Source organism: Zophobas morio, unplaced genomic scaffold (assembly GCF_036711695.1).
Source record: "Zophobas morio isolate AGI-343-1 ecotype UQ-CSIRO unplaced genomic scaffold, CSIRO_AGI_Zmor_V1 ptg000006l, whole genome shotgun sequence".
NCBI classification, from domain to species: Eukaryota; Metazoa; Arthropoda; class Insecta; order Coleoptera; family Tenebrionidae; genus Zophobas; species Zophobas morio.
Genome location: NW_026972111.1, coordinates 13,154,388 through 13,181,024, shown reverse-complemented (window position 1 = coordinate 13,181,024; position 26,637 = coordinate 13,154,388). Strand labels below are relative to the sequence as shown.

Genomic DNA, 26,637 nt, shown 5'->3' with positions numbered 1-26,637 from the left:
CAATTTTTTTATCACCTAGGGGTATAGAAAATAGTTTACGACCTATTCTCAAACCTACCGAATATAGAGAGAAAATTTCATAAAAATCAGTCAAGCCGTTTCGGGGTAGTTTGGTTACACACACTGTAACACGAGAATTTTATATATGTATTAGAAGACAATGGATTTACGATGTTTTTCTTCAATTGATTCAAAAGGACCAAAAGTTCAATATCTTGAGCCACAACTATGACAGTTTTATTAGTATTTCTGGCAGTTTATATCGAGATTTTAATTATGTCAGCATTAGCATCTTCTTCTGCTTGTTTACAGGAAAATCCTTGTGACTGTAGATTCCAAAAGTTTCTTTTAAATAAGTCAATTCGTCACGATTCTCTTCAAGTAACTCAGCCTGCACGTATATTTTTATAAACGATGTTGTTTATTCTCCTGATGGGCTAAAATTTGCCGTAGGCCATTCAGGTATATAAGCTATCTTAAAATAGCATTAAATAGGCACCTATGCATATAATTTAAAAATTATCCTACAACTTTTTACAAAATATTGTGGATGTCTTATAAAGTATTAAGTTAATTAACTTATTTGGTTGTTATTTATAGTAGTATATATAGAATCTTAAGTTTTTCGAGTAATTAAAGTATAAATTTTAATAAATAGCTGCAAATTTTACATAATAATTAAGAAACAAATTTTTGAATTCCAGTTTCTTCGTTTTTTTGCATTTCTTGTGAAAATTTGCCATAGTAATGTATAATTTTTTTTACACCATCAGAAGGTAGAGATTTCAGCGAACAAAAAGTACACCGATTTTTTTTAAAAAGGCAAATATTTTGGCGTGAGAATTTTCGATTGAAAATTAGGGTGGTTTTTCGATATTAAATCAAAATAAGGCGAAAAAATAAATATTTTGAATTAACAAAATTACCGTGAGTTTGGGACATACGTAGGTAAGTTTTCACCAAATTTCGCGAAAAAAATATTTTTTATGGGAGATAAAAATAAACAAACAAAAACTTGAGGTTCTGTAAAAAAAGTGTAAATACAAAAATGGTAGATCTTTTTATTACCTACAACTATGCCATTTAACTTTTTGCGATAGGACTTGTAGTTTTGCCGGAAATTGTGATAAACCGTTTTCTATACTACTTAAAAGCTCACCCTCTTCGACTTCCCGACCTCTGATCGCCCGTAAATTATTTTTCCTTTTATTTTAGTTATATTTTCTTCCTTTTTCAATGGGTATCATCCTGTTCTAATTTTTTTTCACTTTTTAGCTTTTTCAAAGGCTTCGGCACTGGCCCAATATATAGAAGTATGTGCAAAAACCAAAAGAGCAAGTAATGAAGGAAAAGCACAAAGATAAAAAAAAATCAGAGAAGGTGGAAGTACATTAACAAAAACAGGAGGAGGAAGAAAACTAGAAGCGAAAAAACTGGGATGCAGAGATGGGAGAAAGAAATATTTCATGGAATTGCCTACAGAAAAACAAGGAACGACTGAAATAAAAGAAAAATACGAAATTTCCAAAGTGAAGCCAATGGCTGAGGAAGAAAGAAGAAGACAACTACAGAAACTAAAGAAGAGGAAAGCAGCAGGGAAAATGGGAATCCAAATGAAGCATGGCTAAAGGCACCTGACAATGGTATTCGCAGAAAGACAGAAATTATGAACGAGCTCTGGTTGGATGAAAGCATACCAAAACAGTGGAGTGAAAGGCTAATATGCCCGACATACACTAAGATAGACAGAGAGAAGACTGAAAACTATAGAGGGGTGACTTTGCTAAACATGAGCTATAAGTGGTATGCACAGTAGTGATAGGCAGGTTAGAAAAGGAAATTGAAAAAGACAGATTGTTGCCAGACATGCAAGCAGGATTCAGGGAAGGGAGGGGAACAACGGATAATAATGTTGTATATGTATACTGCACCATGGAATAGGAAAAGAATTACACAAGAAAAGAGATTCTCGTGTTTGCCTTCTTTGTCATTTTAAAAGCGGCATTTGAAATTATAGGTGATCGATTGAGGGTGAGCGAGTATGCAGATTGTGTTAAAAAAGAGCGAGAAACAAGAGAGGGATGAACTAAAAGAAAGAAAGGCAGATAAGAAATAGTGAGAGAAGATGGAAGAATAATAGAGTAGATGAAGGAAGTGCAATAGGCGAGGAGAAGGATAATTTAGGTTCAATTATTCTTATTTGGTTGAAAATTAACAACTGTTATGCACTATTGTATATTGTTGATGTATAAACAACATTTGATAATATTTACAATACTTATTTGTTTAATAAGGAGTACAAATATTTATATTTCAAAAAAACTGATCATTTACAAACTAAAAATTAATTATTAAAATCAAACAATTTTAAAACATTAGTTCGAGAACTAAGTGCAGCATTAATATCTTCCTTTGTCACTGCTTTAGTTACAAGAAGACGATAAAAAAAATTATCTGCGAACTCGACAAGCACTTGAAGTTTGTTAAGTTTCTTTGTACAAGTAACTATGATTACTCTTTGCTGCAAAATTGGCACTATGATGTTAGTGGAAAGTCCTTAAACGTTAATTACTCGAGAGCCATTTATCGTAAGAAGTTCGCATTTCCGCCAACAGAACTTCGCACAGAAATTAGTTTTTTTTTTAAGTTGGCATGCTCCGAATTTCAGTGAATGTGGTCTCCAAGTAATTTTTTTAATGTAATGTAAAAATTAAACAGCATTCAGTATTTGTATTGTATTTGGCTTATTCTAACATGCATATAAAACATACATGAGTTGTAAGATCCCAACGTGGGATGATTCATGTTCAGAATTTTTGTTTTTAAAAATAATCTGATCTGGAGTTGTATCGATTGCTACGTTTTGTTCACCTGAACAGTTAAATCGAAAGCAGCGTGTTTTCAGTATCACATTGCAAAAAGTTACAACATTTTCCAACCGTAGTAGTAAATTTGCGATTTTTCCATAATATCGTACATTGCTTGTTGTATAAAAAGCACAATTCAGCAACAAAAAATAAAAGCTGTTGGTTTGCATGATGCACCAGAATGGAGAAACGTATTAAATTTTCATAAATTCCCGTCAAAAAAATTATTATTAATACATTCACGAACCGAAGGATCACTCAATACTTGCGAGAACGGCGTGGGAAATGGCTTATGGTTAGGCAAAAAATGAACGTTATTTCATTAACACATTAAAAAATTTCTTCAGGGTTAAAATTTTAATAACTCAACTTTGTTTAATAACTTTTGTTTTTGTTATTTCTTTTCTGGCGCTGTTTAAAATATTTAATTAAATAATGACAAGGTTTTTAATTATAATTCCATCTGAAATAACCAACAAAGCAAAAAATTAATTTACTGTTCAAACATTTTTGGCGTAATAACATTAATAAAGTTAACGTGGTTTAAATTGTTGACAAAATAGTTATATTTTATAGCATTATTACTCCGGAACAATTCAAACAAGCAACAAAATAAAAATACGGGAAATCAAAAAAAATCAATACCAATTAATTATACATACATATATACAAAAAAAAATTCAAATAAATGCAATAACCTACTGATAAAGAAATCGATCACCATTTTTTAAAGAAATATGTACATAAAGCAAACCACTTACTACAATTTTAGGAATACAAAGCCTCGAAACGTAGAGTGGTGTAAAAATTGTCTACAGAAAAAAAATAAAAATTGAAACAACTCATTTCATTTTAGAAAAATATAAAACGAATCAAGCGCTTGGTATCTTGAAAACTCATATAAAACGAAGCAATAATACGACTTCACGTTAATACATGCATCAACGTACTGAAAAATTTAAATTATCTATATACATATCTCTGTTGCTTGTTAAAAGCTGCTCAAATCCGGACGATATTTTTTGTTCAGGTAGCATGCAATATTTTTATAGGGGAATTAAAACCTTCTGATGACCAATAAATCTGTTATACATATGCGCATATCTCAACGATTTATCTAAAACGTATTGTAATGTGTGTCGTAGCTGTGTTTAACGGCGTCTGCTGGGTATGATAAATTCACAAATGGAGGAGCTTATTTCGACATAAATCAAGCTTTATAATTTTAGCGACACTATAGTACTGCATTGTTTTACAAATATTGGTATATTTTTAATAATTGCAGTTTACACACCAAACAATTAGTGTAGTCCTTTTTTGCCCAGTGATGTCATAGATCTTTGTATTAAAAAAAAACTCGCAAGGTCATTACTTACGCTTCGGGAATAATCCTATTAAAGTTGGAAAAACAAAAATTCGAGTTATTAATACAGTCTCAATTGAAATTATACAGTAAAACTTTTTATTACGACCATTTAACTGATAATTGATAAATGATATAAATATATGTCACTGTCTGAATGAAAAGAATATTTTTTCGTCAAAAAGTGTCATTTGAAATTTAAAATTGACGTCAATAAACGGAATTATGAATTTTGTGCGAAACTTTATCAAAACGCTATATACCTACGCTACCAAGTTCATTCGTAGTTTTCCACTTTGCATTAACGGAGGATTATTTTTCACAGCCGGATATTAAATATTTTATTTTGTGTACAAAAGATTCAGATTGCCAAAGGATATGTTGTTATTTAGTTAGTTAAATAAACCTCGCTTTTAATCTATTGGGTGCAGTGTGATGAAAATTCTGAGACAGTTTCGCTGAGATATTATTCACTGGTTTCACACAATCAATAGACCCTGATCCGATTAAAGTAACGACGTATCGAGCATACGTATAAATTAACAGTAAATACCAATTCAAAAGAGGTGTGCGAGTTAGTAAATTAACTAATTCATTAAAGAGATTTGTAGCTTCTTTCTGAATTCTTAGTGCGAAAATATAATACACACATATATAGAAAAAAGAAATATTCAAAAACTGGAAATATTTTATTATGTTTCTTTCCATTGTTTAATACAAACAAATAACACCCAAGATTCGAATCACCTGTTCCTGTAAAAAAATCAACAAACACGATATTCAAATTTTCAGATAAACTTACTAACGCAACACTGCGACAAAAATTGATAAACACTACTTATTAGAAATATTAGTACACTTGTGGCAAATGTTAATAGTAAATTTATGCAAAAATCGCATTTTTTTACAGAATACCTCCACAACTTCACTTAATTTCTCAAAGACACGAAGACTTTCCTCTACGTTAAATATGCATTAGATCGCATTATTTGACGTTAGCAAATTCCACCCAAAATTTAGTCATAAGCGAAAGTAAAACAAAAGCCCAAGGTCTCGTTTTAAGTTCTCGAACAAAAATAACAGGTGTTTCACTGCAGTTATATTCCTCTTCAGAGCACTCAATCCGTTTTGCTGCCGCTTGAATACAGATTCCATATTCCCTATGCAAGTTGGAAACTATCGCCTCAACTACCCCCAAAATAGGCTGCCGTGTTACCGCTGGAGCGATAACTTCTGGCTAATAGAGAAATTATTGTATCCGTGTTCAATAAAGAGGGTGACAACCAAAATTTGATACGTTTATACAATGACGAAGATACAAAGGTGTTTATGAATAGAGTGGACAAATGTGTGGAAAGAAAGAATACAATTTATCACAAGAACGGGCTATGGAGGAAATTTATACGATCCTAGAAAGTTCTTAGGAAAATAAAGAGCATAAGGTGGGTTTTAAAGGAAAATATGGAATGAAATAGAGCCAGCAAATTTACTTATGTTAGCAGTACTGAGACCTGGCGATATCACAAAACAGCATATTTTAAAACACGAACAACGTAAAGCGGATATAAGATAAATACAGTGAAATGATGATAGAATATGCGGTTAAATAACTTGCACATCAAGATCGCGAATAGGAGCTTCAGACAGGACAGGAGAAGCGAAGACTGTAAACCATATAGGGGCTCCACGCCCAAAATTTAACGATAAATTTAATAAGATTATAAAAACGTCAGAGTCTTATCGCTTTGCGGTGTGACATTTCGGATTCGAAAATACGAACAAATACTTGATAACCGTTTTTAAATTTAAATGAAACCTGTGTGCCGAAAACACGTTCATTATACTCATTAAATCATTTACTTCGCATTACTTGCATAAAGGCAGCTTCAGTTCTTTGTATTTTTAACTCACGCACTTGTGTGCATTATTTAACGTTTAATTACACGTTAAATAATACTTTCTAGACTACGCTATAAAAACCCAAGTGATGAATATTTTACTAACATAAGCCTAACTGAAACTGTAATTAACAATAAGTGACGTTACATTTCTTAATTTAGCTTACCCGAAATTAATTTGTTTAAAGGCCAACGTATAAAACACACATCAGTTGAATGTCAGAAAATGAATTTTAAAAGAGATTTCACTTTCAAATAAGGTGTCGGGAGCGTATATGAGGGTATTTGGGGCAAAGAATATGAGCTACAGGATGGATTAATTTTAGTTACCTTGTAGTTTCAACAAAAGACACAAGTTATAGCAATAGATAATAGTCATTTCTTGGCAGTCTGTTGGTTGCTACTAGGTAAGTGTGATAAAACTTATAAACTAAATAATAGGCAAGTAAGTAATGATTTATTGTGTTACAACACGTCGTCACAAACAAAGCAAATTAAAAAAAATGGTCGAAGATTACTCGACAGAACTTCTCTCACCCATAAAGTACAGCTTGTTAAATCTAGCTCTTTTAGAAATTTAAAAGATTTGATTTTGTGAATTTTTTTGTTTTTTATGGCAACCATTATAAGCTAAAATAAAAATATGTATATAATGTTACAAGTGAGTTTTTCAATTACAAAATTTTGTGTTGATCTCATCCACATTTTTGCAGGGACGCATATATCAGTTTGGATAGATGCATTGTAATACTAATAATAAAAGTGTTGTATTATTGTTTTCTTGGATAGTGATTTATAAACAATAAAACACCGAAACAATTTAGTCACGTCTGCCTTATGTAATAACAGAGGTGCGGCTGAAGACGGAACTGTAAATTATTTATGGTACTCGTAACTTAAGACAAATAGCGAAAACACATATCAAGCTGTGAAAGTAAAACAGAAACTAAACTAAAAGATGTTTCCTACGAATTGCAATAACCGGATCACAGTGCCGACGGTCCAGACTTTTTTATGCTTCGACTTCCGGTTATTGAATACAACACTACATTTTATTTTGATTTTCGATGTTGTAATTCACATTTGGTTAATTATAACTTGTCCCCTAGCTACGGCCTTGTCTAGGGGTTATGAAATATCGAGAAAGTAGGAAAGTACCAAATTGCCCGATGGACTCCATTACTGTACGCCCTTAGGTTATCCTCGATAAGAAAAACAACTTGAAAATTTTTATATTTATACATCGAAAGAATGTCACGTAGAAATTAGTTTGACTTGAATGAGTGCATCTCCTCAAATCACAGGATCAAAACTATTAAGTAGTAAGCTAGATTCGACAAAATGTTCTGAATATCATTCATTAGTATCTATAGTTCTTGTTAAATAAAGAAGTTGTATTTTCACATTTTCGGGTAAATAGGGTGACTGGTTTTTAATTCGTTCAATAAAAAATATAAATGCAATGATGAATCACAAGGAAAAACTCATCATAGTTTGCACATGCATATTTTGGATAGAATTTATTCATCAAAATTTTGAGATAACGTCATTAATTTTTTGGGGGGAATTAAACAGATTTACTTTGACTAACAATTTACGATACTTACAATGACTTTAAAACGTCTGCAAGACTTCAAAGCATTCACTTCTGCATTTCTTGATTTATTCAATAAAATAATAAATTGACTGATTTATTAATTTTTCACCCTGTATAAACCAGTCTAAAATATATTAATGCAATGATAAATTTGAATTTCAGAGCAGACATACTTAAAAAAAAAGAAAAATCAATGTCAACTTGACGAAATTTTTAAATGAGCACCCGTTATGTATTTAGTGATTTGAAACAAAGTTTGCTACATAATTACCAGGTTCTTGCTATACCGCTCTTGGATCTACAATGATCCCTAAGAATTTACTTACTTGATTATTGTTTAATACTGGGCAATCTCTTTTCAAACTAAAAATCATACCAGTCGACTTGTTTTTATTCACCAAGAGTCTATTCGCCGGAAACTAGAGTTCAGCATGGATATTTCTCAAACAAAGGGTGATTAATTGTATGGATGTTACGTTGTTACTAATAGCTGTGTCATCTGCAAACAAGTTGGTCCAATAATTTGCTAGGAAGGACGGCAGATAACTATTGAATTAAACATAACATCGGTGCTAAAGTGGAACCTTGTGGAACCTCGTAATTTGACTTCATTATGTCAGATAAAGCACCTTCAACATTTACAATTTGAATTCTATCCGAAAGAGATGATCCGTAATTTTATGGCAATGGGGTAGAACTGTAGTAAGATAGTTTACGTACTAATACTTCATGTAACATACAATCAAAAACTTTGTTAAGGTTCAGAAAGGAGGCTGTAGTATAGGTTTTGTTTTGGAAAGCTTTTGTGACATTATTAATAAAGAAAAGAACGGTCTTTTCAGTTGACAGACCTTTGTGGAAACCGAACTGACTGTTTGACGTTGGGTTATCAAAAGTGAGGTGTTTGACAATGTGATCTATAGTATCGCACTTTCAAAAACCTTATGAAGAATAGGTAAAAGTGAGATTGTTTACGGTGTTAACATTTTTTATGCACAGGTGTACCTAATTGAAGCTACTTTGAAACCTTTAGGAAAAACTGAGTTGGCAATACATGTGTTGATTACTTTAGTTGAGGGTGGAATTAATATGTCCTTCACTGATTTAAGATTAATTGATGACTCCCACATTTAATTAAGATGAGCAGTTTTTGCATAGTTGCGTACGACTCTTTCATGGGCAACTGGAATACTAGGTAAAATATTGCCATTGGCACAGCTTTCAAACTTAATTTGAAATAACCTATGAAATGTCCCCAATCGTTGAAATCGTGAGTATTGTCCATTGCCTCAAATAAACCAGAGACGTCGGTACAAAAAGTGGTATTCTCCGTTTGTGTATAAAGTTTGGCCTCGGGTTTTAGGAAGTGACGTTGGGAGTTCTGGTTAGTCCTTAGACAGATCTAAGTCTCTTATCAAGTAACTTAGCTCATCCTGCGATAACATGTGAGGTTGTTGACTTCACTACCTCAATACGTCTCATCGTCATACACAAGAGTTTCGCCTACCTCGGTTTCATAAAGGACAAAGTATCAGAAGAGGGACACGCAGGTTGAGGTACAGTGTTACTATATAGTACAGCATTTTGTGCCAAAGACACGTCAGAGTAATGAGTTGTCCCTTTTATTTTGAGGGAGTACCCGGTGGCATTGTTAAACCAAACTAGCAATCAGTACAATGATTTGTTCGTCCAGACCATAGCATGGTTTTACGCTATCCAGTTAACCACAGCTGCAACCCCAAGTCATGCGGCGTTCTAGACAATGGATGTAAAGTTTCACTGTTGCATTTTGAACAAGTAATGTCCACAAACATAACAAAACGGTTTGGGTTGGTCTCACAATTACTGCGACAGGACTGAACTTCAGACATAACGTAGACGAGAAATACCTTCCTTCAGAAATCGCTTAGAAGCAGAACTGCTTACCTTGCATTCGCAAATACTTACCTTAGATTCCGCAGTACCTTAGATGAAGCAGTACTTATTTTATACACTTGTACGTGGTGCCTACAAAACTCCATACGAATCCTCTCCGATGTTGCTTTTACGACGACTGGAACGAGAATGCAGGAACGAAGTTCAGACGAGGGTACCCCCACTTTTTCCTCTACGCACTATATATGCCAGAATTTTTTCTGCACATTTTCTGTGTACGTAACATGTCTTATGTGCCAAAATATTTAAGTATGTTGAATTTTTTTATACCGCAAAAACTGGGGGTGTTAAGAAAATTCCAAGGTCACCAAGATATTCAGGGGACTTACGTAAGACTATCTACTTTTTGGCGACAAAAATCGTGTCTGTCAGTGTTAGTCCAAACCACACCTACTGCGGTCGGTTTTTTGTCTCATTCAGAAATAATGAATATATGAAACAACCACTTTGAGTACATACTTTTGAGAATATGCCAAAAATTACTGCTACTTTTTTTAAACTTGTTCATCCAGAGAAATAAACTTGACACTGTTTCAGGAGATCTTCTGCCTCCTTGTTAGCAGATTCCAGCGCAGATGTGCTTGCAGTTTTAAACGTAATGTAGGTTGGAGGACTAATATAAGAAAATTCCATCAAGAACAAAAAAAAATGTCGACAGCACTTTTTCAAGAAAAAGTGTGCATATTGAAAATTTACAAAATAATGTACAGTACAATCACAAAATATATACCAATAAAGTTTTATAACTTAAATTAAAGAACCGAACCCATAAAACACTAAAAACCTAAATTATACTGGTATGGCCGTACGATCGCCAGATACTAGATTCGGTAGTTTTCGTCTCTTGGTATATTTGTTTCTACTTGACACAAAACTATAATTACCTACCCTTGTGTCTAAAAGTCATTAGTCGTTATCATAAGCTTCCCCCTTATTTCTCATCTCGTGGGTAATAGTAGTGATTCTCTTACGTATTCCTTGAAACTATGATAATTTAAACATCCCCCACGTTCGGTGCTTAAAATACGCAACGACACTCTGCAATTTTAAAGGAACACTTCTTCTGAACACTGTTGTCATAATTTTCCTTCTGTTTTTTTAATGGCATTTTGGCGTCCACAACAAACAACTTCAAGAAATGAGTGCTGTTCTGAATTCCTCAATTGGTAACTTCAATCACCAATATGGCGTCGGAGAGTTTAGAATGGTTTAAAAGGGCTTGTATTAAATTGTGACAAAACTCAATTGATACAGTTCACAACAAAATATGATCCAAGTATTTATAGTATTCTCAGTAAGATTGGTGGGAAAAGCATAAGAGTATTTGACGAAGTGAAATTCTTAGGAATTACTATTGATTCAACATTATCCTGGATTCCTCACGTCTATAAAATAGTAAACAAGCTTTCAGGTTTTACCTACCTATTCCTAAGATTGAGCTTGTCAGTAAATACACATGTTTTGATATGTCTTTATTATGCTCAAGTATATCCACATCTGATGTTGGGGGAATACAGCCAAGATAGACATTTTCCTTATCTTGTAGACCGATATTTGTAAATGAAAGAATACTAACTGTAACGTCTATATATACATATTATATTAACCTGTGCTATGTTTGTCCACACGCATTTAGATACTTATGAAAAGAACAAAGATGTAAATAACCGCTACATGACTAGAGGGGCCAATAATTAAGCTATTCCTAAATGTAGACTGTCGTCTAGTCAAAAAGGCCCGTATTATATGTGTATCAATAGCTTACCTCGTCATCTTAAAAATATTAATTCTCCTGCTTTGTTAAAAAAAATGAAAGCTTTCCTGCTTCACCATAGCATTTACTCAGTTCATGAATTCTTTAATAATGCTGCTCACGCAAATTCATAGTGCGATTTCCAATGTTATCATCAGTTAAAGTGTATGTTCATATATATTATTCGCTAATGTAATGTTTGTATTGTTAATTTTTATGTTTTGTGCATTTGTATTATGTTAATTTTGAATTTTGACAAAGCTAATGACGGATTGTATGTCCCATAGCTAATAAAGTATTATTAATATTATTATTATTAAAACTATTTTAGATCATTTTTGTGCACAATCGGTTTTACATTTCAACGGTTGAACAAACTTCAGTATATTATGGAGTCTGAAAAATTGTGAGCTGGAGACAAGGATAGTAACAGACGGACAGACAGACGGAAACGGTAGACTGTATCAGAAAAATACAGCAATTTAAAATCTACTTGCTTTGACATGAAGATAAAACAGTTTACTTATTTAGTGATAATTCGTCAAACTGTACATTGAAAACTCATCCATCAGGTGAATAAAGAGTTATCATCTTTCATGCGGGCAATAAAAATAGTTGGGTGAGCAATGGATTATTAATTTCGGGGAAAAATATAAAAAAAAAACTGTTGTGCTGAATATGACGAAGAAATGGCTGCTGCATTTTTTGAGGAATGCTTCGAAATGGAGTTAATTCCAAATATTCCTCAGAACACAGTGGTTGTAAAGGACAACGCTTCATCTCACTCGCGGCAAATCAACAAGATCCCGAATACCATTACAGAAAAAACAAGAGATAATCGACTATCTGGAATCAACTGTAGTTCCAATACCCGAGGTAATGGGAAAAGTCGACTCGGCATTGTCTACCAAATAATTCTTATTATGTCATAAAATTTAATTAAGGTCTATTTTATGAGTGATCGTACTGTACACGTTAGTGAAAATAATGTAGCATTTTCGATATCGTCGGCGGCGTTTAGTATTCTTAATCTGTCGATTTGTAAAAACTGTGTTGTCAGTGTTTATGATAACTGTGTGTTTTTTCAATAAAATTGTCTTGCGCTTAGTTTAAATATTGATAAGAGACGAAAAAACATCTGAAAAGAAATGATTATTGATTTGCTGGATGGTTTCCTCGGGTGACGATCATGTTGAAATCAGCGACGATTCATTTTATTGTTTTCCTCGTTTTTTAATTAAAACTGATGAAGATGATGTCCAGCTGCTGCCTTCCCCACAGAAAGTATAGACATCAGCGGTAGCAGCAATAAAGTAACTATAGTTAATTAAATCCGTAGCCGTTGTCAGAGCCTTCAGCCAGAGAATTTTAAATTATTAGGGGCGAGAAAATAGAAAATGCTACGAGATGCTTGGTTGAGGTATTTTACCAAGGTGACCAATGTTCAGAAAAAATAAGCCTCTACTTGTGGAGCTCTTAATAATAAGTTCGTTATTAACTTTCCGTACGTTAGATAAAATTATATTCTCAACATCTCAAATGAGACTGATATTACAAAATTTTATTAATTTGAGGATAACCTACGAACAGCTGACGAACCCTCACTACAAAGGTCAGACGATCTTTTGGAATGAACCTTAAGGCAAATTCAAGATCTAACGTGGGTGAATTTTTTCAAAACACCACTTTGCATAATTGTATTTTTAATTTCAGCTTAAATAAAAAGTAATTAGAAATTCACATCAGAATTTTTATTAACCTGAGGCAGCATATTTAGTTCGCAAACCAATAAAATTACGAAAAAAACTAAATTTTACCAGTGACATTTGTTCCCGAATCTGGTTAATATTTTCCTGCTGTAACGATTTCGCAAAACTACAAATTTGTTGTTGTTTTGACTGGTTGATGTAGGTTGCTAGAAACAACGTTTTATACTGCAATATAGTGTAATTAGTATGCTCAGAAGTTTGAAAATAGAAACTTTGTTATTGAAAGGAAAACGTTATTTGAGAATTAACGACGAAAGTAGATAATTTATTCAAACACTTATTATTAAGAGGACTAAAGTCACATACATTAATACACGTTCTCGTCTTCCATCAGAAAAACTAAAGCTATGTTTTAAAATAACGCATTTAGAATGACAGTTTAAAACGTAACTTTAGTTTTTCTGGGTGAAGACGAGACCAGACGTTTTCGAAACATGTACCTCTTTTAACAAAATTTAATTTTAAAAAATGTGGAGTCAGATCTTAACTTATATTCAGTAAATTTGAACATCCACTTAGAGAAATTGCACCTATAAACACTTTTGTTTAGATATAACTGGAATATAAGAAGTGTAAATTAATTATATCGTAATAGTTCTTTCAGAGTTTCAGGAATACAGGTATCTTTAGACAGACAGTCTGAAAGTGGGAAACAAACATTTTCGTATTCTACAAGCTGTGAAAGGTAAATATGATTTGATTCACAATACTGTTACTAAGGAGCCTCACTAAAGCAAGAACAGTATCTTATCCAGATGCACACTTTCCAATAACAATTTACTTAAAATTTTTCGAAATAACGTCATTAGCTTTTTGAGGGTACGAGTCTAATAACTCTGTTGTATACAATGTAACTATAGATGTAATGTCACTGTTTTGTCGGCACTGCACGGAAATAAAATGGAGCGCTTCTGAGGAAATTGAATGGATAAATCAATGTGTAGATTCATTTTTTGGGGCATCAACCGTGGAGATTAAAAACCTATTACCAAAGCGTAAATTCAACCAGAATTCAATAGATATTTGTTTAATAGTTTTTGGCGTTAATGTCATTAAATTTTTGTAGGAAATGAAAAAAAAGCACTAAACTGGTGGTATAAAAAATTTAATACGTAGGTATAGTGCTGATGAATTTCAAGAAAATTAAAATAAATAAGTTACTACACATTAATAATTAATAGTGTTTCAAAGACGTCACCAGTTTTCTGAAAGTCATGAATATATCTTAATTGTGTGTCACTTGTAATCGCTGAATCAGTGTTAGTGTCTTCGAAATTTCAAAAATCGAGAAAAAATTATAAACAAAAGAAAAAAAAGTGAACTTAAAAGAATATATGAAAAAACCAAAACCTTTAGAAAAGTAAATGAAGTATAAGTAGACGAAAAACGTGAATTAGGTTATACACTACATTCCAAAAACTGACGGTCTAATTGAGGAACCATCTGAAAGAAATATCTCACAGGACAAGATAATATGATAAAGAAGAAATTAATCCAAAAATAGTAAATACTGTAAAGGCATTTAAAATTTTATCTCAAAACAATGAAAACATTAACAACAAAGTTAAAAGAAAGACAACAGATCGAAAGAAAAAAAGAAAAACAGGTATTTAAAACATAATGTACAGAAAAACACATCAGCGCATACACCAAAAGGAGCAAAACAATAGAAAAATGCAGCTTGCAGAAATGTAAACAAAGTTGAAGTTGATGCTAAAGGGAAACCGAATAATAATGCATGTAGGAAGAACAAATTTGAATTGTAAATGGAAAATTAAAAAGCTCGCAACTGCGGATGAAAGGAAAATAATATCAACCAAGGTAGGCAATGACAAAAGGACAATAAATAAGTGTCGTAAAAATTTTCTGAGCAAAATATAATAATAAAGTTATCGAAAAAAAATTTACCTACGTGAATAGTATTAAATAAGGTAATATTGTAAAAAAGGTTAAAGCAAAATAAAAGCAAGAGTTGAGAATGGTTCTGAGGTTTTAGTTTTCAATAAAAAACAAATAAGAAATATTTGTTCTGTGTTGTATATATTTCAGTCTCATGTTTAGTTGTAATTTTGATCAAATTTCTAGATAAACATTAGTTTGTTTATGCTTTTTTAACTGTTCTCTATAGACAATATCGTGCGTTGCACTAAGTTGTTTATTTTTAGATAGCAATCGCTATACCATCATCTTGGATGAACTTACGGGCACAACGTTAAGAATGAAACAAAAAGTACGTTCCACCACTATTACGGCATAAAAATTTAACTACCTTGTATCATACTTATGATAAATATTAATATGGAATTTATGCAAACAATTTTTTTCCCTATAGAATAGCTCCATAATCTCCTTTAATTTCCCAAAAACACGAAGATTTTCCGTTAAATTAAATATTTATTAGGGCGCTCCAGATTTGACGTTGGCAAATTCCACTTAAGATCTAATCACAACCGAACCCGAAACAAAAAGCCCAAGGTCACGTCTTAAGTTCCCGAACGTAATTATCAATCAGATGGAGGCGCCACATTGTTCCATCTAGCAGATGTTATTAATACAGTTATGTTCCTCCTCAAAGCGCTCAATCTATTTAACATAATGCTATCTCTTGAATGCAGACTCCGTATTCCATATGCGAGTTGGGAACTATCGCCCCAACTACTCCCCAAAATCTGCCGCCGCCCCGCCGCCCCCGCACTCACTTCTTTTGATCGGCGAGGGACTCGAGTAGCCGTGTCCTATGAAGACGCTGGCGGCCAGCAAGACGAAATAGAGCACTTCCCTCCCGGCCATTTTGCTCGTCATCAACAACCACCAATCATCGCAAGCACACACATAGCAAAGCTGCGGCCAAAGCTCGCACACAACAATTACATCATCGGCACTATCGCAGGCGGCGAGCTTTCGACACCATCGCCAGGTTAAAGCTCCGCAACGCGCACACGGTAACAGACGGTCTGACGCCACGCACGCTTGCCGAGTAGGCCGTGGACTGAAAGTTGCTCTATAAGCTGCCTGCAGCTTTCAGGACGACGACGACGCACGGGAGAAGACGGAAAAGCGCGATCCTGCTGGAGATGGAATATTTCTGTTTTCGAGCAATTATTGCGGCGAGGGGTGCCACGGATTCGATGGATTGTATTTGTTGATTTTAAATAAGCATTAGCGGAGGGAGTTCGCACCTGTAGAATATTAAAAAGGTTGACATTTGAAGGGTTTATTTCTCATTTATTGAGGTTTCTGTTTAAGAGAGAGCGAGTGTGTTTAAAATCAAACCCGGCTAGCACAAATGTGTGCGAATTATCTCGATTAAATAATTTAGTGTATTACCTGGATAAACATTGTTTTTATTTGAACAAGCGGAACGAAAAAAAGCAAAAGGGCAGCTTTAACTGTATATTACATGCGATCGTGATAATAATGTAATTAGCTAATCAACTTGACACATAAAGGCAACTTTAACTCCAACTGGTCAAAAATGTTCGTAAGTTCACTACAGTCCTATTGTGAACGGAAAATTATTTTATCAAGAACAAGTGCAAAATTTAATGTCATATGTTTCCCACCTTATTTTAAATGAACGGTTAAAACTTCAGCGTTTCAGAATATAGCATTACGTGTATATATTACAGTAATCTATTAAAATAACTCATCAAAATGATTACTTTATTATGACAAGCCATAAAAAATTGCTCGAAGATTTTTTCGACAGAACGTCCCTCGCCCATAAAGGACAATCATTAAATCCAGCTCTTTCTAATATTAAAAGAAAAGATCTGATTTAGGGAATTTTATTTTTTATGATAAGCCTTATAAGTTGAAATAAAGATATGTATGTAAAGGTCAAGTAAAGGTAAAGAAGCGTGCTACGGGTTTATTTCAAGTGAATTTTTCCATAACAAAATTTTTGTGATGACGTCAACATTTTTAGAAAGACCCTTATATGTTTGAATAGATGCAGTGTAAAGTATTTCTAAAGATATTTGGAACACAGAGTTAGTCACTTTGTGAGTGTCATTAGTTAGTTCAACCTTCAACTGCATGTCATTGAGCTTAATCCCCATAGAAGTACCCGAGTAACCAACTTTCTCGGGGTTGGTTTCCAGAACCGTTTATATTTATATATTTCGTTAGAAAGATTAAGTACGTATTGACAAACGTTTAAATAAGAATTTAACTTTGTTTGTTATTCTGAAAATTATTCAAATAACCCTTATTAATCACTCTAAATTTGCGAATAAAAATATCGTTACTATCTCGGTAGCTTTGTGGTCTCGGCAGTCAAATGTGGTGAAAATAAGTAAGTAAACATGTGGAGAGCATGAAATGAAATAAGTGCTCAAGAAATGGGAGCCGTAAATGTTGAAAATGAAGAAATAAATTTCGCAGAAGACGTAGCAGTGCATTTTGAATATGGGGCAGTGGATAATCATGAAGAGAATTTCGAAATTAACTGGAGTTCTTGCTCCAAACCACTTTTTCTTCTTCCAGAAGCAAAAGGAATACTTTACTTACATTTAATGTGTGTCATTCATTAAAAGAAAAAAAATAGTGCAAGAACAAAAATTAACTCAAATAACAATCGAATATACAAAAGTTGTCAAAAAGTTTTGATGAAAATATATTAAAATCGTGTTCAATATTCGAATAATTTTGCAACGCTTGGTAGAGTGGTGACATTTTCAGTACACTGGTTCTAGGTACAGGTATCTGAAAAAACTTTGTATATCTTAGTTTTGACTGAGGCACCCGTAGGTACACCGGCTCAAGCAGTTTTGGACAATCAATGTTTGCATGCATGATTTGATGTAAAAAGGATATTGATATAGCCAAGTACTTGATGAAGCGCCTTTGAATTTTCTCGAGCCTATCAATGTGTACGTTGTAAACAGGACTCCAGATAACTGAGGCATATTCCATTTCCGAACGAACAAAAGAGTAATAAAAGATTTTTAATGTCTCTACTACTTCCAAACCTTTGATAATGCGTATGACACATCCAAGTGAGTTACAAGCAGATGCAGCAATATTGTCAATGTGTACAATGAAATTTAATTTCAGAACAAATGTAACGCCAAAATCACGTCTGGGCTGACCTGACCTGACCTGACCTGACCTGACTAATATGTGATCAGCAATTTTGTAATCAAGTTTGATTGGATTTTTCTTTTTAGTGTACGACATAGCAAAACACTTTTAATGATAAGTGCCAAGTCATTATCAGTCTACCAGTTTATTATTTTTGTAAGATTTGAATGAAGTTCTTCATATTCAACATTATTTACTTCTAAGAAAATGTTTAGATCGTCTGCGTACATTAAGCACCACGCAGTTAAATTCTCAACAGTGTCATTAATAAACACATTACAAAAGAGTGGTCCCATGACCGTTCCCTGTGGTACACCACAAAGCTGAATATATGACTCTGAGCGATAGCCCAGACAATAAACGTATAGAGTCCTATTTTCTAAATACGACGTAATCATCTTTACTAAAGATTCTGAAATTCAAAAATATCTGAGTTTACTTAAGATGATGATTTATGTTATCGAAAACTCAAGAGAAATCTGTACAAATACAGTCAACTTGACCCTATTTGTCCAAAACGTTACATATATACTGAGCCAAATTAGAAACTGTTGACCTCCCCGTGTGACAAATGGATGAAGAATAAACTCAAACACTTTTGAAAAATTGTTTTTTAATGACTATAGGCCTGTAATTGAAAAAACTTTTATAGCGACTGCCCTTTTTGAAAATGGGGGTGACACCGGTGACACGAAATTCCTTCCAAGCATCTGGAATTTGACAAAATTTAAAAATCAGGTTAAAAATAATAGTCAGCGGCTTTGATAACACTGCTGCGCAGTCTCTAATAACAAAAGACGGACCTAAGTCCAGACTAGCGATAAGTGTAGGCTTTAACTTCCGTATAGGCTTGGCGACAGTATCTTCTTCTATTTTATTTATACAGGGTTAGTCACGAGAGAATTACTTCTGAAAATTATTTTTACGCAACCCAAAATACTAATACCCTGTACCACTTGATATTATCTAAATTTAAAATGAAATGCCTAATCCATGATTGCTTTGACTTTGGCAGTGTCACTTTGACGTTAATTAATTTTTAACATTTTTTTTCATCGTTGACTCGCCTATAGAGCCCCACTGGATCGACGACATACAGTCAGATCAATCTGGGCTATACTGAAGCCGTAAGTGCTCTACCAATGTTGTTCGCCGCTAATGCACATTGTTAATTCGCCATCTCTGCGTCACCTAGAGCCTCTTCGAAGTGCAAATCTGCAACCTCTGGACTTCTTCGGCGATCCATTTACAAAAAAGCCGTAGCATTCCCACAAAATGCCCAACATTTTCAACAGATTAGTAGTTAAATTATTTACTTACTTGTTTGAGTTTGTGTTGTAACCTTTGAATAAAATGCCGTAAAAGGAATTTTTAGAACTAATTTTCTCGTGATTGCAAAAGATCAAGAGGCACACTGACAAATTTATTAGCGGCGCCGGAGGAGATTTCCGACTGGCTGCGGTACCACCATGGACACTCGCGTAACCTCCTTTTCCACAATTGTCAAAATGAGACTGCCAAACTCAAAGCAATCATGGATTAAGCATTACATTTTAAATTCAGTTAGTATCAAGTGGTACATGGTATTCGTAATTTGGGTTGCGTAAAAATAATTTTCAGAAGTAATTCTCTCGTGACTAACCCTGTATTTAGAAAATCAGTTAAAAACGGTGTTAAAACTATCAGTATTAAAATTGTCAGTAGAAGGTCCTTTTAATTGGGCATAAACTTGACTGGAAGAAGCAGCAAAGGCGTCTACTATAAGCTGACGATTATCTAAATGCTCGTCATTATATGTCATGACATGACTCATGACTGATAAAATTGAGGGAACTTTATTTTTGACTTTAAAGAAATTCTAAAATGTCTTTGGGTCGTTTCTGAAGTCAACGCTGAACTTGGTTAAGTAAGAAGTATGAATCTCTTTAACTAATTTTTTGTTATCCGCTCTTAGTTTTTTAATCATCTGAATAATATTTTTATTATAGCATGGAGGAAAATTACCCAGTGATTTTTGTTTGACAAGTAAACTTTTTTTTTCAAAAATCTGCGATAACTTGTAGTACAATAAATCAACTGCAGTGTTTACATTCTGAATTTGCTTTAAATCTTCAAAATTAGTTTTCAATAGTTCACTGTACAGATATCCTCGTAAATCTGCTTTTTTAAAATTGTACTTTTATCTTTTATCACATACTGATGTAGGAGTATTAGATTTTCAATAATAATTGGAAATGTTATCTCCAGGGAAGAATTTTCGTTAGTTATTGGTTCCTCTGCCCGAGAAACAGTGATATTAATCTTTGAATATACCAATTGTTGTAGCTCGAAAAAAGCAGGAAATATGTTAAGATTTGGAACTTTGTTGCTGAGGTTTTCAATCTGTCTCTTAGATTATTTCCAGAATTCGGGAACATTCAAATCTCCTAGGACAATGAGTTTTGAATCATATAGAATTGATTTTACGTTTTACAACCAGAGTGTCTAGACGATTGCGAACGATATCTCCAAAAACAACACCGAAGGAAGATATATGTTTTGATTTCAGATGAATGAAATTCTTTTTGGATAGCAATAAGAACGCCCCTACCTCTGACTGAACACGTTCAGCAAAATTTACGATCAGAACGATCTACATTACATAAATTATCGTCAAAAAGTTTACCGCTATTTACGTTAGAGCTTAACCAAGTCTCAGTTAAATAAAATATACTATGCTTTAACATACATAGAATTTGTGTTAAGATAAATTCCTTAGTTTTCGTATTCACTCCATGTACATTTTGATAGTATATATTCAAAATTTTTTAATGATATTTTTTGGTAGTTAATTGTCATTGAATATCTAAAATATTTAGATCCCAAGCAACATGATCAGTGAGAAACTTTTCATTATTTTTAGAATTTGATAAGAGACAATTGATGCATTTCAGAATTTCACATTCACAATTTTTGACAATATGGGATCTGCCACATCTGGAACATTGTTGAATTCAGGCTTGTAAGTCATCGAAAGTATGCACAGGTTATTTGAAAATGGTGTTTTTTAACGTCAGGAACACGAAATAATCCAAGGTCGTCAAATCTGGTGATCGAGATGGGTAGGTGTCAGTACGGTAACTAATCAAAAGGTCATCACAAAATATCCTTAAGAAATTTAACGTCGTTTGCGGTATATGACCTGTTGTCAAAAAAAAAACATTCTATAGTTATACGGCTACAGATCTGCAGTTCCTCAAAATCACGTTGGTCAATGAATTCGTGCATCTCATTCTGGTATCGCGCACCTATAATTGACTCTTCGATGTAAAGCCTCTCCTTAAAACAGCAACCCGTACACCATTTTTTCTGTATGTAGAGGCGCTCGTTGATGACTTTTTGCACTCCACATTCGCATTTTTTGTGAAAAATGACATCAGTATTCATCACAAAAGAAGGTTATATCGTTCGAGTAAATCAGTTGCAATAAGTCACCCTCTTTTCATAATCTAGTGACTAAGTTATTGAAACATTTGCATCTTGTAAGGAAAGAGCCCCAGGTCGTTCGAAACAATTTTCTGGCAGATGCTTTATGATAAGTCGACTTGGTGTGAACGTTTTCGTAAAGATGTATGGGGCCTATCATCCATAACTGCACAGTTTCGGGCTGCTGTGTCACGGAACAACTTAACCACATAAAACAGTGCATTTACAAAAGCTGCTTCCTCTGCAGTAACATCCGAAAATTCGTCACGAAATTCCAGGCTTTATACATCCATTCGCGATTAATTCGATGCCCATTGCGGAAAAAAGATTCCAACGTGAACCTTTTATGTTCTTCCATGAACATTTTGCACAGATCAAAATCTTCTTTTATTAAAGTGGAAAAGTCCCAGAATACATTTGATTCACATTTTTTATATGAAAATAGTAAAAATGAGCCAACCATAATTGAGCCCTGAGCTACTCCTAGATTAAATTTATATTAATCAGGAAGTGTTTGATCAATACCAACTATAATTTCCGTGCCCGATAAGAAAGAAATAATCCATTTCATTATTTCGTCCCTTATTCCTAATGCGTGCATTGTTTGTTTAACAAAGTTATAATTTATTATGATGAAAGCACACAACCAATAATAAAATATAACTCCAACACAATTTTCTCTGTCAGTTTGTCTATTAATGGAATCTAGAAAATGGACGGTTGCTGTTTCTGTTGATTTACGCTGCCTATACCCAAACTGAGAAGATGAAAATATTTTTTGTGTCAGATAGCGTGCAATTCTATTACAAACAATTTTCGTAATTAATTTTGACGATATTTCCATGAATAACGGGTTACTATTTTTAAATAATGATTTAACAAAAGCAACTTTTAAACATGATGATTCTATTGATAAGCTTAATAAATACAACAGTGGGTGCGAAATTTTGTCACATACCTACATACTCGACGACTTTAACTGGAATATCATTAACTCCTAGTGGTTTGTTTTACACTATGAAGATCTGATTTGAAGTTGTGTATGATGTTGAAACATTGTCTCCAAAATTACGTTTTAATCATTCTTCGGCCACTGAAGCAAAATTGCTTCAAAATTTATTTGCTATTTCATCTTTACCTTGTACTCCTCTAACGTTAATTTTTAAGACATCATTGTCACAATGTTTTCCTTTCCCACTGACCACTTTTCAGATATCTTTAATCAAGTTACCAGTACATTTAATTAAATTTCCAAAGTATCCACGTGTTTTGTTGTTGATTAATTCTTTACATTTCTTTATTAACACTTTGTATGGCACACGTAATCCATTATATTGACACAGTAACTGAATAAGGTATTCCAATTTTATCTTCGTAGCCATAATTTCATCTGTACCCTCCCTACCGGTAAGTATTAAAGTTAGACACTTATTAGCAATTGATTTTTTTCTTCTTAACAAACGCCAATCCAGTCCTCGGGTCTAAAGGTTGTCTTCAATGTTTCTAAATTTTCTGTAGTTGGAAATATGGTCAAAATTATGTAACAATATTTTGCAATTTAACTTTGAAATTGCAGAACCCAATGCTCTGAAATTTTCAAAACGTTTTACGGTTATCGTAAGCATAGTAAATTGTCAATTAAAATTTATCTGTTTATACCCTCCCAAAAAAGTTGTTGACGTTATCTGAAAATTTTACCGAATAAATGTAAAATATGCACAGTACCAAGGGTCTATATTTGTACTTATCAATGCATTAATATTTTTTAGAATTACTTATATCAGGTGACTCACAAAAATTAGTGAATGGGGCGAGATGTTTTATTGCCCGTTCCTTTTCTCGAAAAGTTGAAGATGCAGTAGGTTTTGTTATTAATATTATTACCCTGCATCTATTCAAATTAATATACCTGCAATTGCTAAAACATTGATGACGTCACTCATTAGAAACATACATGGTGATTTCGAAATATGTATGTGCAAATAAAAAAATTGGAAATATCTCAAAATGTCGACAAGGTAATCCTTTGTGGTGTGGCTGATGGAAACACCAAGTTGGCCCGCAAATTCTGGATCCAGCGCTATACAAATCGGACGATTCCGTGTGCGCGAGCTAGATGTGGACGTGCCTCTAGGTAAACGAGTTCGCATGTGGTACTTGCATAATGAGTACTACTACATTTTGCTAGACCAGTAACTAAATGGTTAAATAACCATTTTCCTAACCAATGGATCGGTAGAAACGGCCCACTAGTTTGGTCTCCGCGTCCACCCGATCTCAATCTTTGTGATAAAACAGTTATAACTATCGAAGAGCTTCAACAACGAGTGGAAGTGGCAGCCGCTACAGTTCGTAGAATACCCGGAATTTTTTACGTATTCGTGCGAGCATGTTGCGACTTGCTGAAGCCTGTATTGCTAGTCAAGGAAATATTTTCAACATTTTTTGTAAAAAATTGTGCAATCTTTGTTCTAATAAGCGATGTGGAATCGTTGTGACAAGGATCAAATTTTCCTTCAGAATAAAAAGTCGATCATTATAAAGCACTACCAAAAATCGATCCTTCTCAGGACCACTATTGATTTCTACAACTAATAATCTTCGAACTAACCTTTGACGATGAATGAAAACATGAATGAACGAATGTTAACCAGAAAAAATTTGGTTTTACTGTTAATTGAAACTGAAAGTGTTTACATCATCTTTATTCGAAAGTTTTTCCAACTACTCTTTAAAATGTGGCATCACATCGAGGGTGGTACATGGGAGTTTGTCCCATTCGATATTTAATTTGTTTTTTCTATATTTCTACATTACTACGGTACGCGATGTCGTGGTTACATTTATTGCATATATTCCGAAAGCATCCTGTTTGCATACCATGCTTCTTTATCTTTAACAATTCATACATATATTAATTTTAACTCTCTCAAAAATATGTTGAAAGTTAAGTTTTGTAATTTTTCGAAGCTGTATTTGTTTATTGTAGTTTCTGGAAACTTGCCGTTTTGTTGAAGGAACTTATACTTGTGTTTCCGTTTTCTATGTTTCTCTTCCGTTCTCGTCCATTCACTGTTGTTATCTTCCAATGTTAATATCGATCAACAATGCAGTTCCCGTTTAGCTTTGGATGAATGCTGCAACGGATTTTTTCTAACTGCGATTTTAATAAGAAATAATCGCTAAACCTTCCAGATATATCTACAGAAGCTCTAGAAATTGTTTTAATCAACGTACGTTATAAATCTTGTTTTGTTCTATTGTTAAATGTGGCCTCCAATTTCCGACGTTCGCTGTTCCAGTTTAGAGAAGTTTTTTGTGTTTAAACAAGATGGTTGATTTCACCGCATTGATTCCTAACCAGTGTACACTGCCACATTTAACTAGTAAACTATTGTGTAACTAGCTCGTGAATAAGACTGTTCGAAGGTCGTATCTTCTAGTTTATATAAGGATAGCTTTTTTTTTATTCCACGCAGTTGTATTCGTCAATAAATATTATTCTCTAGCACAAAAATGCACTGATTTTAGTTATCCATTTCATTAATGTACTCTCTATTCAATAAAATTGCAAGTACCTACTTGTGATATTGATTTTGTTGTGGCTAATTTTATGATGTTATTGCATTCGGAATTTGCCACAACTTACTTAATTGTTAATTATGACGTCATATTTTTTTCTTTTGTATTAGCATGGGTATATATTTTTGATCAGCTAACCTAAGTCCTACATTCAATTTTTTTCTTGAAATAATTCTTGCAATTGGATTTTTCCTGTTAGAACTTAATAACTAGAATTAAATTACTATTACTATTATTTTTTAAATCTTCATAAATCTATTATGTAAGCTAGCTTTGAGTACCAAGTCTAATAAAAATCCGTGACTACTAGAAAAAAGATCACGCTCGGTTCTAACACAAATAATTTATCTTTCTGATACCTTGTCTATTGCAAAGGACAAGGACAATAATGCACACGCTTTCCTCTGGTTTTTATTTGACAGTCTTCAAGAAGTCTCTTCAATATTGCTTTATTTGTTGTTTCTACAACTTTGTCAGATCTCGAATCACCTTCGATCGAGACCGATTATTTTTTCCATAAATTTTGTAACTATTCACAGTTGGTTGTTTTCAATTTAGAATCACTTTATTTTATAATCAAGAAAAGTTTTCATCATCATAAAAATCACAAACTTTTTCAAACTTCGGAACTTGGCCCCCTTTTTCACTTCGATTATAAACCTTTCATTCTGTAAAATCTCACTGACCGAACTTATGACTTATGACATACAGAGATGTACTTTATCTAGGTACGTCGTAATTATTAAAAATCAAGAGAATGTAATAAAAAAAATCCATTTTTTTTCTTTTGGCTTTTAAAATAGTTCTTAATTATCTTTGATAAAAAATTATACTGGACTTGTACTTTTCTATGACACGCCACCTTTCATATTGCGTTTGAAGTGTACTGTCAAAATCTTTATTTTACATTTTACCAGGCCAATGGCTTAAAAGTTACAACTCTACATTTTAATTAACTGACACATTCCTTTGAACTGCACTGCATTATTGTTGAACTGCGTTTTTGTCCAGACAATTGCATGAAACTATGGATTTATTTTATTCTCAAGTGAATGTTCAAGCGGACTCAAAGCTGCCATCGTGTGTATATATCACAATAATTAAGCTTTATACCTGAAATTCTCTAACAATCTTGCTACTTCTGATTTCAACTGAAATAAAAGCAACTCTTTATAATGAAATGAAATTTTGTTTATGTATTGGATTGTTTTCTGAATGCAGCAAGATTAATGTCATTTTAAGGCGGTGTTCTTAATTCTTATGAAAATAATCATTTTAATCTTTCGGATAAAAATTGATTACACTGTTCATTAGATACAAAGT

At 33.2% G+C, this 26,637-nt stretch overlaps 1 protein-coding gene across 1 annotated transcript in view; it reads right to left on the bottom strand.

Annotated features, from left to right (window-relative positions):
• Positions 1-16,159, bottom strand: part of LOC135123655 (uncharacterized) — a 482,510-nt gene extending 466,351 nt beyond the window's left edge. The window contains exon 1 of the mRNA XM_064048495.1: positions 15,882-16,159. Within this exon, the coding sequence (XP_063904565.1) occupies positions 15,882-15,984 (103 nt within the window). The 5' untranslated portion in view covers positions 15,985-16,159. The remainder of the gene's footprint in view (positions 1-15,881) is intronic.
• Positions 16,160-26,637: the final 10,478 nt, after the last annotated feature.